We start from the raw sequence: 17,938 nt of genomic DNA, 5'->3' as shown, positions 1-17,938 counted from the left end.
CATTTGAGGATACCATGGACAGCCAGGAAAACAAAAAAATGGATCACAGAACAAATCAATCCAGAATTTTCACTTGAGGCACAAATGACCAGGCTCAAACTATCATACTTCGGACACATTATATGAAGATCCAGCTCCCTTGAGCAGTCCATAATGCTGGGGAATGTGGAAGGAAAGAGAAGAAGAGGATGACCAGCAGCAAAGTGGATGGACTCGATTATGACAGCAATGAATGCACCACTGAGAGACCTTAAAGGCCAAGTTGAAGACAGATCATCCTGGAGAGAATCTATCTATGTGGTCGCTAAGAGTTGACACTGACTTGACGGCACTCAATCAATGAATCAGATTGGTCTCTGGGGTTTCTTGGAGAGACTATATTATGCTAGTCTTAACACAACTGCCAATTGGTTGCACAACGTACAAAGTACAAAGTGCTGGTAATTACCTAAAGCCCTAAATGGCTTAGGACCTGGGAGAGCGCCTTCTACTGCATGAGCCACACTGCACATTAAGGTCACCAAGAGAGCTCATCTCTGTAGTCACTCCTGGGCTGGGGAATGTGCTCCCATGGAGTGCATTGCAGTAGTCAAGTCTGGGGGTGACCAGCAGATGTACTACTGTTCTGAGGTCATTTATCTCAAGAAATGGATGCAGCTGGAGTATCAGCTGAAGCTGATAAAAGGCACCTCGGAGAGTTTTGTGTCCCGAAGCACCCCCAGACTGCGTACCTGTTCCTTCTGGGGAAGTGTGACCCCCATCCAGAACAGGCAGGTCAAAATTATCTCCCGAGTTACGACCCTGCACAATAAATTGCAAAGTTGTGCCATCGAGTCGGTGTTGACTCTTGGTGACAACAGAGCCATGTGGTTTTCTTTGGTAGAATACAGGAGGGGTTTACCATTGCCATCTCCCACGCAGTATGAGATGATGCCTTTTAGTATCTTCCTATATTGCCATGTTGGGCAAGGGTCAAGAGAACAGGTGGTAGGCCACACCACTGCAAGCAGCTTGTCCACATCCTCATGAGTCACAAACTGAAACTGATCCAGCCTGACCACATAAGAAGATTCTCTGGACACCCCCAATTCAGACACTGCAGTAATTGTGGGGTCTAAATCCAAGTCGGCCCAAATATGAGAGATTTTATCCACAAAAAACTCATTAAACAAGTCACAGCGGGTAACAGATGGTTCCAAGTTCTGTTTCAAGGGAGGAATTCCTTTAAACTCAGAAAGAAATTTATATGTTAGAAAATGTAGCATTGGTTTTAGCTTAATCTGATGCAACTCCTTGGTATGTTGTATTTCCCCCACATGTTATGCTATGTTTTGACCTGTGGTCACAACAATCAACTTATTACTACTATTTACTACATCCTGGACAGGACAACCCAATCCTGGTCATGTGGCAGCAACCCTCCTGGCTCTGGTATCTCAGCATTCCATGGTGGATGTCAAGCTTCAGCTGCAGTTGGGCCCTGACAAGTCTGAAGGCACCAGTGCTCTTCCTCAATGGGCAAAAGTTACGTGCAAATGATTATTGAAAAATAAAAATAGGTATGATTTGTTTCAAGGCCCCAGAGCAGTTGGGGCCATGAAAACATGTTTTTCTGCTTCAGAGGTGTGATGAAAGCTCAGCTCTCTTGAGATATAATTTTTCACCTCTGAAATTAAAAGTAAAAAACAACAGCAAAGTCTTGGTATAGTATTATAAATGTGCCCTAGACTCTTCCAAGAAGGGTTGGGCTGGGGACTTGGCACCTTCAAATCTGAGCGTCTATCCCAAACACCCAGTGCTGCGCATATCCAGTTCTCAGCTGGGTGGAGCCTGTGCAATTGGTTGCACTTACTGGGGTTCTGTGAAGGGGTTTCTTCATTCTGCCAATGCAGTTTGGTTGCTGATACAGAGCAGAAGAGCTTGTTGTGATGCTCAGAATTGGGCGGTTGCTGTTTTGGCACCATCCTCCAACCACCATCATTGCATTGCTGGCCAAATGCCTTTTAAACAGACCTTTCCCACTCCAAGATTACTTTTACAGGACAGGAGACTTTGTGGTGGGTGGGAATTTACCTCTCCACCTCACTCTAGTCAAGCCACCAATGTTTTTGGAATCACCCATCACATGGGACTTCTCCTTTTCTCAGTAAGTGTTTGTTTCCGTTCTGACTGGAAGTAAATCTTGTTTGATTAGGCTAGATGGATTTTCAGAGGAACACCCCTGATAATTATGGTAAAAGAGGGATTTATTTGGGAGTGGGTGGGTTAGTGCTAGCTGCCCATACATTTCCAGGCAAAATATAAAATGCCGGTGATTACCTATAAAGCTCTGAATGGCTTGGGTCCGGGATATTTAAGGAAGGCCTTCAGCTTCAGGATCCCCTCTGCTTATTAAGAACTTCTAGAGACCAGCTCATGTGGTAGCAACTCAGTCGCCCCAGGACTACAGAATGGACTCTTGTGTTGTTAGAACTTCACCAGCAGCCTTTAACAGAACTCTCAAGACACACTTGTTTAACCAAACCTTTGATCAGATCTAGGTTGGTTCTGTTGTTAGTGCTGTTTTAAATTATTCTTCACTGTTAATTGCTTTTAATCTGATGTTTGTTGCTCCCCCCCCAAAAAAAACCTCTCATACCTCTCCACACAAAAGTCTAAGCAGATTAGACCTCACCCAATGTGCATCACTTTTACACTTGCCAACATTGTACTGCATTTGCCATTTTGTCACCCAGTTTGGAGAGATCCTTTTGGAGCTCCTCACAATCTGTTTTGGATTTCACTGCCCGAAAGAGTTTGGTATCATCTGCAAATTTGGCCACCTCGCTGCTTACCCCTGCTTCTGGATCATTATGGATAAATTTAAAAGCACTGGTCCCAGTACAGATCCCTGGGGGAAACTGGAGGGGAATGTCCCTGTGGTTTTCTTTTACGTTGGAATTAAGCAATAGTGTAGATGTGAGGCAGTAACTGGAGTAGCCAGGGGCGGATTAAGCTCTTTGCTGCTCCAGGAGCAAGGAAGGAAAGCGGGGTGTGTGTGTGTTGTAAAATCTATATTTTTTTAAACATTAAAATTGCTGCTGCTCTGCAGCGTGGCAGCAAAGAGGGAGGCGATACTCCTCCTTGCCCACGCCCGCCTACCTCCCAAATGACAACTATCACCCGATTTTGGGCTTGAAGCCTGAAATCAGGCAACAGCTATCATTTGGGAGGTAGGCGGGCTTGGATTAGGAGGAGTATTGCTACGCTCTTCGCCACTACACCGCTGCACTGCAGCACAGCGGCGGTTTTAAAGTTAAAACAGATTTGCTTTACAGTTTAATTTTTTTCCCCCACAATACCAAAATTTGCCACCATAGGAAGTTGCCTCTCCTGCCTCTCCTCCCTCTCCTTTAATCCCACCAGTGGGAGTAGCCTGTCTCCTGCACTGTAACATGTACATTTGAGGCCACAAATTTAAATGTGATGAGATTTTAAAGTTGCAACTGAGATAGGCTACTCCAGTCACTGGCTCACATCCAGATAAAGTTACTTATCAGCAGCTTTATTGAAATTAAAGGAACAAGTTTACTTCCATTAATTTCAATGGGAGAGCTCAGGAGTAACGTAAGTCTGGATGCAAGCCAGTGACTGAAGTAGCCTGTCTCAGTTGCAACTTTAAAATTTATAGGTACGTGTGCGCGCGCGCACACACACACACAATCTCTATGGGATACCTGCTGAAGGTTTGCGAAAGAAGGGGTATACTGGTTGAAAATGTTTGGGTCTAGATTCTACATGAGCCTCTTAGTCTTCACGACCCCTGCTAACTTGGCGATTCTCTTTATTTAGCAGGGGGAGAGTTACTGGCCCTATCCACCCCCAGCACAGTACCCCTCCAGTGACTGTTGCTGGTGTCTATCTGGTTTCTTTTTAGATAAGGAACCATCTTATTTATTTGTTATTTGTTAAACTGCCCTGAGCCATTTTTGGATGGGCTGTATAGAAATCGAATGAATGAATGAATGAATGAATGAAATGGGGGCGAACCAGAGGGGTTTCATTGCAGGCCACAACTCTGCTGTTCCTTTTGAATCCCCGTGCCCCCACTACCCATGTCTCTCTCACTGCAGACCTATTTTGAAAAATTACCAGCGCATCCTGGCCTTGACGTTTGCAGTCAATGAGCTCAACAAGAATCCATTCTCCTCCCCAACTTAACACTGGGGTTACGTGTCTATGAAGACAACTATTATGCAGGAAAATCCTATCAGGACACACTGTCTCTGCTCTCTGCAGGCAAGCAAATTGTTCCTAACTACCAATGTGACAGACAGGCCAAGTTGCTATCCATCATTGGGGGTCTGGATTCCAAAATTTCAAAGCAGATGGCAACTATCTTGGGAGTCTTCAAGATCCCACAGGTAGGAAGTTTTTACAAGGGGGTAAGGGGTCCTTGCAGTAGCATATTATAAACCAGACCTGTTGTACTAGTTTGCTCAGCTTCAGTTTCAATCAGAAACCTCCATCCTCCAAGCCAGCCATTGATAGCAAGTTGGATCTGTCTTCAACTTCCTTTCTAGACAATTCTTTCTTCATGGAAGCAATCTATGTTATCAATCATTTTTTCCAGGGGAGCCAGTTTTCCCCTCTTGCAGAGATCAATGCAAGGTCCGCCTGTGGGTGCCACCAGTTCATCTTGGGGCAAAGTAGGATCGGGACTTCTCAGTAGCCACCCCTAAATTGTGGAAGCTTCCCGTGGGTGTAAGAGCGTTATCATCTCTGGAGACTTTCAAGAGATCCATAAGAATCCACCTCATCAGCCTGGCTTTTTATTATTTATTTGTTTATTTAGATTCAATTTCTATATCACCTGACTCCAAAGACTCTTTTTAATAATAGTTAAGTGGTTTCATGGAACCAAAGGTCTTAGCATGAAACTGATTGCTAGGAAATAGGGATGTGCATGGAACCTGACGGGGGAGGCTCAAAGGGGGTGTGTGCTACTTTAAGGGCAGGGGAGGGTCACTTACCCCTCCTGCTGCTCACCAGCTTTCCCTCACCAGCGCTCTGTTTTTAGAAAGTCCATCGGGGCGGCAGCATACCTCCCTGCCATCCCATTTGCCCCTTTACTGGAGCTAACCATTGGGAGCAGGGGCGTGCATGGCACACGCAAGCACGTCAGATACTTCCGGTTAGTTTGGTAAAGGAGGCAAATGTGGCGGTGGACTTTCTAAAAATGAAGCGCCAGCGAAGGCCTCCCGCCTCCGAACTGACAGAACCACCCACCGTTTGAACCAGCCCATAAAGGGTCTCTGAACCGATTTCCGTGCACATCCCTACCAGGAAATTTAGGTCTGACAAATTCATTCAATTTCTATACTGCCCTTCCTGAAGTGGCTCAGGGCAGTTTAAATTAAAATCGAAACTGCCTTGAAAAGTCCTTTTGCATAAGTACTGAAAGAATGAATCTGTGCAATTCTCTGCCATGGGATATGGTGATGGCCACCAGCTTGGGTGGCTTTAAAAAGAGGTTAGACAAATTCCTGGAGACAGAGGTGTATCTAGGGGAAATAGTGCCTCGGGCAAGAACTGAAATTGCATCCCCTGTCCAAACATCTGACACTCATCTTTCAGATAACTTTACCATAATATCAGCTGAAAAATACAAGTCTGCAGGTCACATACAAGTCACATATCTGAATATGTGTACAGTGATTTATATTACATTAATTTTATTTTTAAAAAATTACCTGTAGCCCCTTTGGGGGGCTTCCTAAAGGCCATGGGGGGCTGTAAAGGTGTCCCCCCCTGCTGGCCTCTAGGGCCTCACAGGGACCATTTGAGCATGTGTGGTGGCCATTTTTTAAAAATAATATTTTTTAAAAAAAAATAGCCGCTGAAAACAAAATGGCTGCCGTGCATGCTCAAATGGCCTATCTGAGGCCTGGCATGGCCTAGGGCCTCACAGAGGCCATTTGAGCATGTGCGGTGGCCATTTTGTTTTCGGCAGCCTTTAAAAAAATAATTTTAAAAAATGGTGCTCCCTTCAAGTGGCACCCGGGGCAGGTGCCCTGCCTGCCCCACCTTAGATACACCCCTGCCTGGAGGACAGGTCTATCAATGGCTAAGAGTCCTTATGGCTATAAGATACCTCCTCCTCCAGGCTCAGGGGCAGGATGCTTATGAATCCCCATTGCTGGGGAGTTTGTGGGCTTTCCAGAGGTATCTCATGGGACGCTGTGGGAAACAGGGCATTGGACTGTAAGCCTTAGGCCTGACCCAGTAGGACTCTTCTTATTGTCCTCATTTCTTATGTAAATCAGCCATAGTTGCTAGCCTGTTCACAGATAAAGAAGGAAGAAGGGACATCCACCACATGATAGGAAGTGGGAGATAAGCCATGCTGAAAGAAAGTATGTTCACCATCTTCCTGTAATAAGGAATCGGAGCAGAGGTTGTCCATCACCCGAATGCATACCCTTCAAATATAAATTTCAAGAAGTCTGCACAAATGTGGGGTACTATTAAGGCCTGAAAGCTATGCCTCCTTGTCTGCTGATTTCCTTTTACTAAAAAGGGTACATATTTTTTTAATTTAAATTATTTATACCCTGTCCCCTCCAGTACACTACTGCTCAGGGCGGCTGACAACATTAATAAAATAGATATAATGCAAACTAAAAGATCAATAAAATTAAATATATTAAGTTAAACAAGTTAAAAGACCAGGCTAAAACAACATTTAAAATTACAATTTTTTAAAAAAGGTTTCAAATAAAAGTGATTTTAAAAAACTAAAAACCAAGAACTATTGAAACTAAAGAACCTGCAACATAGGATGACCATATCAGAACTTAGCAATGATGTATAGTGCACAGGCCTTGGTGACTGGAAATGTTTTGCAAAATTCAGGAAGATGTTTATGAGCTACATTTCATATTCCAATTAAATAGCAAAGGGAGAAATGCCAGCACACCTTTTTCAGTGTATTGATCCTAATGGAATAACACCACCAAAGGAAAGTTTATTTTCCCCACAGTCGAGGGAATTTTTTTTTTTTTAATGTTCATCTTAAAATCTGTCCCATTTCTAGCTTGGTTTCAAGTCAGCAGACCCTGTTTTGAGTGCCACGGTCAGTTTCCCCAGTTTCTATCAGATTGACCCCCAGGAAACACTGCAGTACATGGGATTAGTCCGGTTACTCCAGTATTTCCAGTGGAATTGGATTGGGATCGTTGCCTCAGATGACGACAATGGGGAAAATTTCATCCGGAGTCTCACACCAATCCTTGCCCAGCATGATATCTGCGTGACCTTTACTGAAAGACCTACACCCGAATTTTTGATGTTTCCTATACTTACAGATGAATGGTACAAACAAGTTTTGGCAGCTCTTCAGAGTAATGCCCAAGTAGCAATTCTCTCTGGGGACTCCAATGTCATACAGAACTTTATAACATCAGTCTCTTTCTTTGAAGAACAGACACACACTTCACTTGACAAAGTTTGGATCCTGACCTCTGAGTGGGAATTTGCTGTGGAGGGATTTCAGTATCAGTGGTGGTCTGTCAGAAATTTCCATGCTTTGTCCTTCACAGTCCACACAGGGGCTGTGCCCAGATTCCAGAGTTTCCTCAGGGCTTTGGATCCCTACCAGCCCCAAGGAGATGTCTTTCTTCCAGACTGGTGGGAGGTAGCATTCAACTGTGAGATGCAGGCCAGACCCCTGAAGAGGGGAGGAGGATCTGTACAGTGGAGGAGAAGCTGGAGATCCTGCCAGCCTCTGTGTTTGAAGGGAGCATGACTGGCCACAGCTACACCGTTTACAATGCCGTTTATTCTGTGGCACACGCATTACACGCTGCGTGTTCAAGATCACAACGTGGGCTGAAGTGGGACGGCAAGAGGTCGCTTCTTAATGTGAAGCCGTGGCAGGTACAATTCTCCCTCAGAACCATTTCTCCTTCTGACATCAGTTAACAGGTAAAAGATGTCAGGATGTTGTTTTAAAAGGCACCTTGAACTCCACTCAAGTGTGTGTGTGTGTGTTTATTTATTTATTTGATTTCTATACCGCCCTTTCAGAAATGGCCCAGGAAATGGCCCTTCCAGAAATTCATTAAAAACAAACAAAAGCCAATTAAAATCCATTCCCAGTTAAAAACAGACTATAAAATACCATAAAACAATCAACAGTTAAAAGTTCAAAACAGTTTAAAACCCCAGAAAACCAGGTTACAAGAAGTTAAAAACAATTTCAAAAACCTGGAAGGCGTGGCCAAGTTGGGATTAAGGGCTCTCCTGAAGGCCAAAAATGAACTCAAATTACGGATTTCTGCCTAGAGTGCGTTCCAAAGCCCAGGAACACTTACAGAGAAGGCCCACATTTGAGTCGCCACCTGACTTACGGGTGGTAACTGGAGACAGGCCTCCTTAGATGACCTTAATGTGTGGTGGGGATCATGCAGAAGAAGGCACACTCTAAGGTAACCTGGCCCTTGATATTATGTGCTTTTCTCCTCCTTTTCTCACTAACCAAGCCTTCCCTGCACTTGTCATTGATCTTGAAATTCCAGGATGGCTTTTTTAAATCAGTGCAACTCCATCATAAAACCATGCATGCCTGTATTAAAGCACTATTCCAACAGGTAATGCCAACTCAGTAGTTAAACCTTAACAAGAAGGTTGTAATGAGGAAAATACATTAAACTGTAGCTTCTGGAGGGGCAGGTATTTCAAATCTCTCTTGTCCTAATTTTGAAAAACTGTCATTCCAGATTCATGCATCTTTGGCAAACATCCGCTTCAACAACGGTGGTGGAGAAGAAGTGTCTTTTTAAAAAAAACAGATAATATTTGCGGGGTTTGACATTATCAACTGGATGGTCCTTGCAAATCAATCTCTGATTCAACGTAAAGTTGGCTGGATGAATCCAGGAACAGATCTCAGAATTAACTCTGATGCCATTTTGTGGCCTAACCAGGTGGGGACCAGGTGCAGATACTGAGTTCACAAGAAGATATTGAGGACTTTGCATCCTCTTCTCTGGAGAACCCTTGCAAGTCACACACAATCCTTTATGGGCAATCCTGAATCTCCATTCAACATAGGCTTCAATGATTTTTGATGAAGGGAAATCTCCAAGATTTCACTCACTGAAATTTTCCCCCTTTCAGACACTACCTTCTTCACGCTGTGTAGAGTAATGCCCTCCAGGGCAGAGCATAAACATCCTAGAGGGGAAACCAGTTTGCTGCTACAAATGTGCCCCTTGTCCAGAAGCGACATTTTCTAACCAAACAGGCAAGTTCTACCAGAAGAACCCTCAAACCCAGATTAAAATGGTGATGGGGAAGAGTGGGGGGGTCTAAGAGAGTGTGAATTATTTTTCATTATGAGTGAGGAAAAGTTTACACCTTGGAAATAGTTTCTTCAGTACTTTGTCTTCTGGTTTGCATGTTTCTCTATCATGAAATTGTTGGCTTTCTGTGATACTATTTAAACATTTTTTTGTGTAAGAAATATAAGATGTTTCTACTCTGTAGTGTTGCATGGAAAAACAATTTCTTGAAAGATCTACTGCTTGCAAAATAGATGCAATGAGAGGGAGGTGTTGCGGGCAGCCCCAACATTTGCGTCTGTCTCCCTGCGGCAGCCATGAGATCAGAAAAGCAGCTTCTGGAAAGGATGAGAGTGGAAACACACGACACCCCCTCCTTCCTGCTAGCAAAGAGTTAAGCAATACCTCAATTACAAATTCCTCATTACAGATGCAGTCCACTGTGATGAGTGCCTAGAAGATCAATACCCAAACCGGAACCAAGACCAGTGCATCCCCAAGAATATCCACTTCCTCTCGTATCAAGACACACTGGGGTCCGTTTTGGCTTCTCTTGCCTTTCTACTGTTTCTGATCACATGTTTGGTGCTGGCCATCTTCATCAGATACCAGGACACACCCATTGTCAAAGCCAACAACCGAGACCTCACCTACGTCCTCCTCATCTCCCTCCTGCTCTGCTTCCTCTGCTCCTTCCTCTTCATCGGCCGACCCAGGAAAGCCACCTGTCTTCTTCGACAAACTGCTTTTGGTATGGTCTTCTCTGTTGCTGTTTCTTCTGTGCTGGCAAAAACTCTCACTGTGGTCCTGGCCTTCATGGCCACCAAGCCAGGAAACATGGCAAGAAAAATACTGGGCAGACAGCTGACAAACTCCATTGTCATGGCCTGCCCCCTAATTCAAGTTGTAATATGTGCTGTGTGGCTAGGAACCTCTCCCCCCTTCCCAAATTTGGACTTCTCTTCTCAGAAAGGCGAGATCATAGTGGAATGTCATGAGGGCTCGGTCACCATGTTTTATGCCGTCCTGGGTTACATGGGCTTCCTGGCCCTCGTCAGCTTCACGGTAGCTTTCCTTGCTAGGAAACTGCCAGACAGCTTCAATGAAGCCAAGTTTATCACCTTCAGCATGCTTGTGTTCTGCAGCGTCTGGGTCTCCTTTATGCCAACCTACTTGAGCACCAAGGGGAAATTCATGGTGGCCGTGGAGGTCTTCTCCATCTTGGCCTCCAGTGCTGGTCTCCTGGGCTGCATCTTTCTCCCTAAATGCTACATCATTCTTCTGAGGCCCAATCTCAATAGCAGAGAGAGTCTAATAAAGAAAAAGAATCAGGGAATCTAGTATGTGTAATGATTTACCATGACTCCAGCTTCAGTCAACCATAGTTTCCTATGAATTTTCCCTTTAATAGAAACTCAGAGAGTTATCCAGGGTGTAATGTGTATGTCTTTGTTTCCAAAGCCCTTTACATGATTTCTGAAAAGCCAGGCAGACCCATTGTTGTCTGTTCCTGTGTTTGTACTGAAAGTCCTCCTAGGGCAAGAAAAAGCACATGTTTTAGATTAGTGTGGGTTTGGTGAGTGACAGGGACGGTGCCACCACTGGGCAAACTGGTTCAAAGAATCCGGGCTGCTACCAATCAGGGGCCGTGCCTTGCGGCCCCGACACACACCCCCGCGCCTGACATCAGATGCGTGGGGCGTAGTCTCCCTCCGAAACGGGCTACGTGGCCGCATTTCGGAGGGAGATCGGTCCGCCCTGCATTGGCAGCACGGGCTGGAGCAACTCTCCCTGCCTTTAAAGGCAGGGCGAGTCCTTACGGCCTGTGCTGCCCAACGCAGCACGTGCCAATCTCTCTTCCAGACAGGGCCACATGGCCCCGTTTCGGAGGGAGACCACGCCCCACGCGTCTGATGCCAGACACAGGGGGTGGGGCCAGGGGCCGTGGCATAGTGGTGTGCACGGAACCGCCGCAGCGTGGTCCGGCACTGAGGGGGGGTCTACCTTTAAGGGCGGGGGGGTAGTACTTACCCCTCCCGCCGCTCTCCCCCCTCCGGCGCTGCATTTAAGATCAATGTTTTGGGGGAGGCAGCGTTCCTCTCTGCCGCCCCGCCCCTGTCGTTGCCCGGAAGTCCAGTATATATGAGTACGCATGTGCCCGTCGCGGCGCGCGCGCCCCTGTCGCCACCATGCGTGTGCGCCGCATACATCACATGCACACTGCGCGTGACGTATGTGGCGTGCATGCGCACGGCGGCGACAGGCGTGCGCGCCGCAACAGGCACATGCGTACTCATATATACTGGACTTCCGGGCAACGACGGGGGCAGGGGCGGCAGAGAGGAACGCTGCCTCCCCCAAAACATTGATCTTAAATGCAGCGCCGAAGGGGGAAGAGTGGCGGGAGGGGTAAGTACTACCCCCCCTGCCCTTAAAGGTAGACCCCCCCCTCAGTGCCGGACCGCCGGACTGGTCCAGTTCCGAACCAGTTTGGAGGCCTCTAACATGGCCTCCGAACCGGTTCATGCACATCCCTACCGTGGCGATGGCTGAACACAGCCACCGCCAGCCTTGCTTCGCACCTGGTGGGTAAGGAAGGAATAGCTATCAGTTAAACCATTAAATAGCTGACAATTAGAATCATGCTTTCCCTTGAAGGGACATAGTTTAACACAATTTTTAAAAGACATACACTCAGGGGATTGGTACCCGGTGCATTGCAGACAGCTATCAATGCCACCATGTAGCAGCAATATTTAAGGATGGCTTCCATTGACTGGGTATGAGCTTGGTATGTTAAGGTTGTTTTAATAAAATTGCTGCATGTTTACTCAAACCAGGGTATGTCTTTCTCTGCTTCTTCAAATGGAACTTTACACAAATTGTCAATAGAGGGCACGGCGTGTATGTTTCAAGGGGTTTCTCCCTCAGAGTGGGCATTTTTGGTATATCCTCCAGAAACATCCAAATATCTTTCAAAGTGCTAGGTGAAATTGTTTTACTTGTTTTTACTCTGTTTTATATTTGTTGTTTTAAATTGTGTGCACCAAAGATACATATATCAGGCCTTGTATAAATATGATCAATCAGTCCACCAACAGGCAAACAGGACTGCCTTTCCTTCATCTCTCTCTCTCTCTCTCATTCACACACACACACACACACACTGGTGAATGTGGTTTTAAGAGTGTACTGTGCCTTTAAGTGGTTTGAAAGTGTAAACCAGCTGAAAGGAGTCTGCATATAAAAAGGCTCAGCAGAAAAACAGTTTGCTCAGCTTTTACTATGTATGTGATGTCTTGTAGGAATTGCTTTTAATAAAAGGACTTTGTGGACCTTAGGACTGCTGTGTCCTGGTTACAACATATTGGTGATGAAGTTGGGATAGTTTGTTTTTCAATGAACCCGCCAGTGCCTTTTCTCTAGAGCCCAGCTGCAGGTGAGCCACCAATTGCATTCTCTGTCTGGATTCAGAGTGTTTGAGAATTACTTACTGGCAGTTAAGAATGAAGAGATTCATGAAGCAAGAAAATGTGCATGACACTGTCATTGTTTAGGAACAGAAGGGCAGTGTATATTTTATACCCTACCACTTGCTGATGATAGATATGAGACTGTACTTTCAGTTTTAAATAACCTTTTGTGCCAAAAGTGAATGTAGTAGTTAATTGCTATAAACTTTGCCAGTAGGAACAGAAAGGTGGAGAATCTATACTGCAATACATCGTTGTTTTGAGAGATTTGGTGGACTCCTGTAATTTTGGGGTAATGGCAGATGATCAGAGAGCAACTGATTGAGAAAGCATCTGTGCTACATATTTGAGAATGCTCGCTGCTAGAAACAGACCTGGCTTTGGGGAAAAGGTATAGTGATTGCAAAGCAAATTGAGACAGTTGTGTATGCTATGCTCTGTTTGCTATGCTCTTGGGCCTTCACCTCTTATGTAGAGAGTAGGCTTCCAACTGAGGCACAGGATGTGGGTCAAAGGAATGTGGGGCCTCCCTCAGCCCTAGATGACTCCACTTCTTCCAGGCAGGGCCAAATAAAACAGTGGAGTTTGCTAGCCCTGGCAAATGCTAGCCCTAGCAAATAACACACACACACACACACAGACTTATCCCTTAAAGAGAAACCATCCACTCAAAATCTCTCCTCCTCCTGTTAGTTAGTTTGAAGAGGGCGAGGCTAGATGTTTGTTCTGTTTAGAAAAACTTGCTCACCTCATGAAGCTGCTTCTGCTCTCTATCCAAAACCATCTAGCAGGAAAGACTGGAGTGGGGTGAGAGGTCAGTACCAGGCCATCTGAAATGACCTTGCAGCCCCCAACACACGTGGTCTCACAACTGGCCAGGAAGGAAGCTAAGTAGTTGGCCTGGCTCCTGGGAGGCTGGAAGTGTCTCCTACTTGCCTGTCTACACTGGCTTCTGCTGCTTGTTCTGGGCTAGAGGAGTAAGTGGATTTCGCTGCTGTAAACAATGCAGTTTTTAAAGAATTAACCCAAGTTATAGGACCATAAGATACTATGACTGTATTTTCTGACACTTTGCTGTAATGTTCCACTCTAGAGGATGGGTGAGTGGGAAATATTTTGCGGGGAGCACCCACTACCCCTTGGGGCACAGAATTATAGAGCCATAATGCTACACAACATGTTAGCCACTGTTCAGATACCCCATCATGTCAAGGTGGATTCCACAATTTTTCATTCCTAGGTTGCTACTTGCAATAGTACATTCCCCTAATCGAAAAGTACAGTTTTGACTGTTGCTGCTTTTGGTTTTGCGTGCTACTGTTTTAGATAGGTTTTTAAACTTTAGAGATATATTATTTTTATATTTAATATCTTGCGGGTTTTGTATTTTTATTGTGCATTGTTCTAATTCTATTGTAAACTGCTTTGGGATTAATTTAATGAAAAGCAATATAAAAATAGAACAATAAAATAAATGCACTGTGATCCCATGCACTGGAGCCCTAAAGCACATGTAGACTGTCTGAGGGCACCAATGATTTGTTATGGAGTTCTTTGTTTTCTTTCTTTTTTGGGGGGGAGTGAGGGTCACTGTCAAAGCAATACTCAACATCCTGTGTGTACACACAATAATAGCCCACCCACTCTCTGAGACATTTATGGTTCCTATCTCATAGGGAAAAATTTGTTCTAGCAAGAACTGATCTGCCTACTTTCCTTTCACTATCCCTACAGCTGGACTAAATTTGGTGCAAATTGATTAGACAGTTCACAAGTTAGAGCCTTGTAAGATTTTAATATATCAGACATTCCCTTCTTCCAATGAGAAAAAGAGCATTCAAACATCGAGGTTCTTTGTCTTTATCTTTGGCTGATTTCTGCCCTTCTGGGATCCAAGAAGACACACAGACAAGAAGTTGGAGGTGTTTATTAATGCTTCCTTTGGGGGGGGGGCAGGATGCCATCATGCCTCAAGGAGGTGGTGGTAAGACCATTATTTTAAAAAACCCTCCCTTGATCCCTCCAGCCCAGACAACTATAGACCGGTCTCTAACCTGCCCTTTTTGAGCAAGGTGATAAGAGTGTGTGGTGGCGTCCCAGCTGCAGAGGGTCTTGGATGATATGGATTATCTGGACCCTTTTCAATCTGGCTTCCACCCCAGATATGGGACTGAGACTGCCTTGGTCTCTCTAGTGGATGACCTACGCTGGGAACTAGACCGGGGGATTGCATCCTGTTGGTTCTGCTGGACCTCTCAGCGCCATTCGATACCATCGACCATGGTATCTTTTTGGGGCGTCTCTCTAGTATGGGAATCGGAGGTACTGCGTTGCAGTGGTTCCGGTCCTTTCTTGGGAGGAGGGTCCAGAAGGTGGTGCTGGGGGACTACTGCTTGGCTCCGTGGCCATTGGCCTGTGGGGTCCCGCAGGGTTCGGTCTTGTCCCCCATGCTGTTTAACATCTACATGAAACCACTGGGAGAGGTCATCCCAGGACTTGGACTGAGTTGTCAGCAGTATGCAGATGATGACACTCAGCGATGTCTCTCCTTGTCACCTGATCCTAGGGAGGCGGTGGATGTCCTGAATCGGGGGGCTGGAGGCTGTGAGGGGTTGGATGTGGGCTAATAAACTGAAATTTAATCTGGACAAGATGGAGGTACTGTTGGTCAGTATGAGAGCCAATCGGGATGAAGAGATTTTACTGGTTCTGGATGGGGTTGCACTCTCCTTGAAGGAGTAAGTATGCAGCTTGGGGGTCTGGTTTTGGAAGCTCAGGTGGAGGCGGTGGCCAGGGGTGCCTTTGCACGGCTTCAGCTAGAGCACCAGCTGCGTCCCTTTCTCGAGAAGGCTACCCATGCCTTAGTTACCCATGCCTTAGTCACGTCACGGCTGGATTAATGTAACACGTTCTACGTGGGGCTGCCCTTGAAGAATATCCGGAAACTACAGCTAGTGCAAAACACGGCAGCTAGGGTTTTATCTGGAGCTGCCCAGTGGGAGCACATCACACCCATTCTGAAAGAGTTGCACTGGCTGCCAGTTCGTTTCTGGATCCAATTCAAGGGGCTGGTTTTGACCTTTAAAGCCCTTAACGGTTTGGGATACCTGGGATACCTGAGGTACCGCCTGCTCCCAAGGGTTGCTGCCCGCTTCACAAGATCATTTGAGGGGAATCTGCTCTGGGTGCTGACAATGAGGGAGTCTAGGTTGTCGTGCACTTGGGACAGGGCCTTCTCTGTTGCTGCCCCCAGACTCTGGAATGCTCTCCCAGTGGGTATCTGCTCCTCAGTCTCCATCACAGTTTTTAGAAAGCATGTCAAATTGTGGCTTTTTAGCCAGGCTTTTATATGATTGTCTCCACTGCTGCTGCTTGTATTTTGTACTGTTTTTATGCTTGTGTTTTAATTTAATTTTTTTAAATCAGATTTGTTTTTATACTTTTTAGCTCAATATTTTAATGTGTCCTTTTTTTATAATCTTGTTTTTAAATTTTATTGTGAACCGCCTTGGGATTTTCTTAATGAAAGGCGGGGTATAAATTTAACAATAAATAAAAAAATAAAAAATAAAAATCAAGAATATTTCACACCCAATTTCTTGACAATCTCAGAAGTCGGCAAAAAAAAAAAAAAAAGCAGTTCTCAGGATACAAGTAGCCTTCATAAACACTAAATGGAGATCTTTTCAGAATCTTAGCTCTCCTAAGCCAGAAGTTTGCTTGCCTATTTTTCCTCCCTTGCTTCTTTTCTCCTTCCTTTTTGACTTTCCACCCCACCCATATCTTATCTTGGCATCACTCCCTCAAATTAGTTCCCTTGTTTTAACATTTATTGGTCAAATTAATTCAGCATACTCTTGACCTATAAGCCAATTGGTCAATTAGCCTCGGGCCATGATTTACGTAGGACTGCACAATTTAATACAGGTATATTTTTATCAGATACTTTTGTCGAAAATCTACTTCAAAGGATCTATCACAAGAAAAAGAGACAGGGACTTTTATAGTCATGCACCATCCTGTTGTCCTATCGTCATATCCCTTCTGCCCTTCAATTTTTCTTTGATGTAGAACTTCACCCATGTTGGAAAGCCACTAAGATGTATCTCTGAAAGGTGCATCTTCTGATGATTTGGAAACCGTTTGAAAAACAGCCTATGTCCAAAACAGCCGGCAAGGCACATTTCTGACTTTGTAGGCCTAAAAGCCTGAATTTTCCTGAAAGCTTGGTCAAGTAGTCTGATCAACTTGGCAGTAGAAAATACCATAGAAAATGCCCTTGCTAGGTTCCTAAAGCCTCAAATGTTCATATGTCCCCCATCTGGAACTGGGGTGGATGACATCATCACAAATGCTGTATTTGAGGTGTCTCTCAACAGAGAATGCCGGGTGATCTCATAAGCCTTCTGGAACGTAGGCTAAAAATGGCTCCCACGGAGCTCTGGCAGAAGTGGAGTGGGGAGAAATGCTACAGAAGTTTGGTAAACTAGAATTGCACTAGAATGAAAGTCTGCAAAGAAACAACAACATTTAAAGTTAACAAACTTCAGCTGGAAGGACAGAGGACGTCCCACCCCAACCCAGAGTGTTCCACCTTTTGTGAGGGTAGAAATTATGGATGGGCTAGTGTAACCTGCGAATCTAAACATTTCATATAGATATAGATATAGATAGTTAATGGAGAACGGAGCTCTTGCTACACCATTTTGAAGGTAGCTGAAGAGAGCAAGAGTCCCCTCCATTTTGTATTCCAGAATGTATGTCAGTAGGAAAGAATCTGCTTAGTTTGCTTTGGTTCTCATACCAAGCAGACCTTGTAACTTGCAACATAATATGTATTCTCTATGCCTTGCTTTGTTCTGGCCTGCTGGTCAGTTGAGGTGATGATGCTGGTATCTGAACTGCCTCCTAGAGGCTGCATAAACACTCCTTTAACAATGGTAGTATTGTAAGCCTGTTGGCCTAATATGGAGTTGTACTGCCAGACTACCTGGCTGGCTTGTTGTGAATGGTGATGTATTTAGATGTATCAATTGTTGTATAAAAGCTTTGGGCGGACTTCTCTCGAGGTCCGTCTTGCCTTTGGGAGTTATCCCCAAGCTGGCCACTTTGTTACTCTGCAGAGTCCAATAAAGTTTCTTT

At 45.1% G+C, this 17,938-nt stretch overlaps 1 protein-coding gene across 1 annotated transcript; it reads left to right on the top strand.

Moving 5' to 3' along the window:
* Positions 1 to 7,782: 7,782 nt before the first annotated feature.
* Positions 7,783 to 11,047, top strand: LOC128343772 (vomeronasal type-2 receptor 26-like). Its single transcript, XM_053293207.1, has 2 exons — positions 7,783 to 7,917; positions 9,711 to 11,047. Exons 1-2 carry the CDS (start codon positions 7,783 to 7,785, stop codon positions 10,662 to 10,664), a joined length of 1,089 nt encoding a protein of 362 aa, XP_053149182.1. The 3' UTR covers positions 10,665 to 11,047.
* The last annotated feature ends 6,891 nt before the right edge of the window (positions 11,048 to 17,938 follow it).

The sequence above is a fragment of the Hemicordylus capensis genome, chromosome 2, assembly GCF_027244095.1.
Source record: "Hemicordylus capensis ecotype Gifberg chromosome 2, rHemCap1.1.pri, whole genome shotgun sequence".
NCBI classification, from domain to species: domain Eukaryota; kingdom Metazoa; phylum Chordata; class Lepidosauria; order Squamata; family Cordylidae; genus Hemicordylus; species Hemicordylus capensis.
This window is presented reverse-complemented; position numbering and strand designations above follow the sequence as displayed.

What these genes read in the sequence shown, in the direction of transcription:
- LOC128343772 (XM_053293207.1), top strand. Translation starts at nt 7,783, where the DNA reads ATGACTGGCCACAGCTACACCGTTTACAATGCCGTTTATTCTGTGGCA. An exon ending in TTAATGTGAAGCCGTGGCAG is followed by an intron (nt 7,918 to 9,710) that starts GTACAATTCTCC and finishes CCTTCCTGCTAG; the next exon opens with CAAAGAGTTAAGCAATACCT.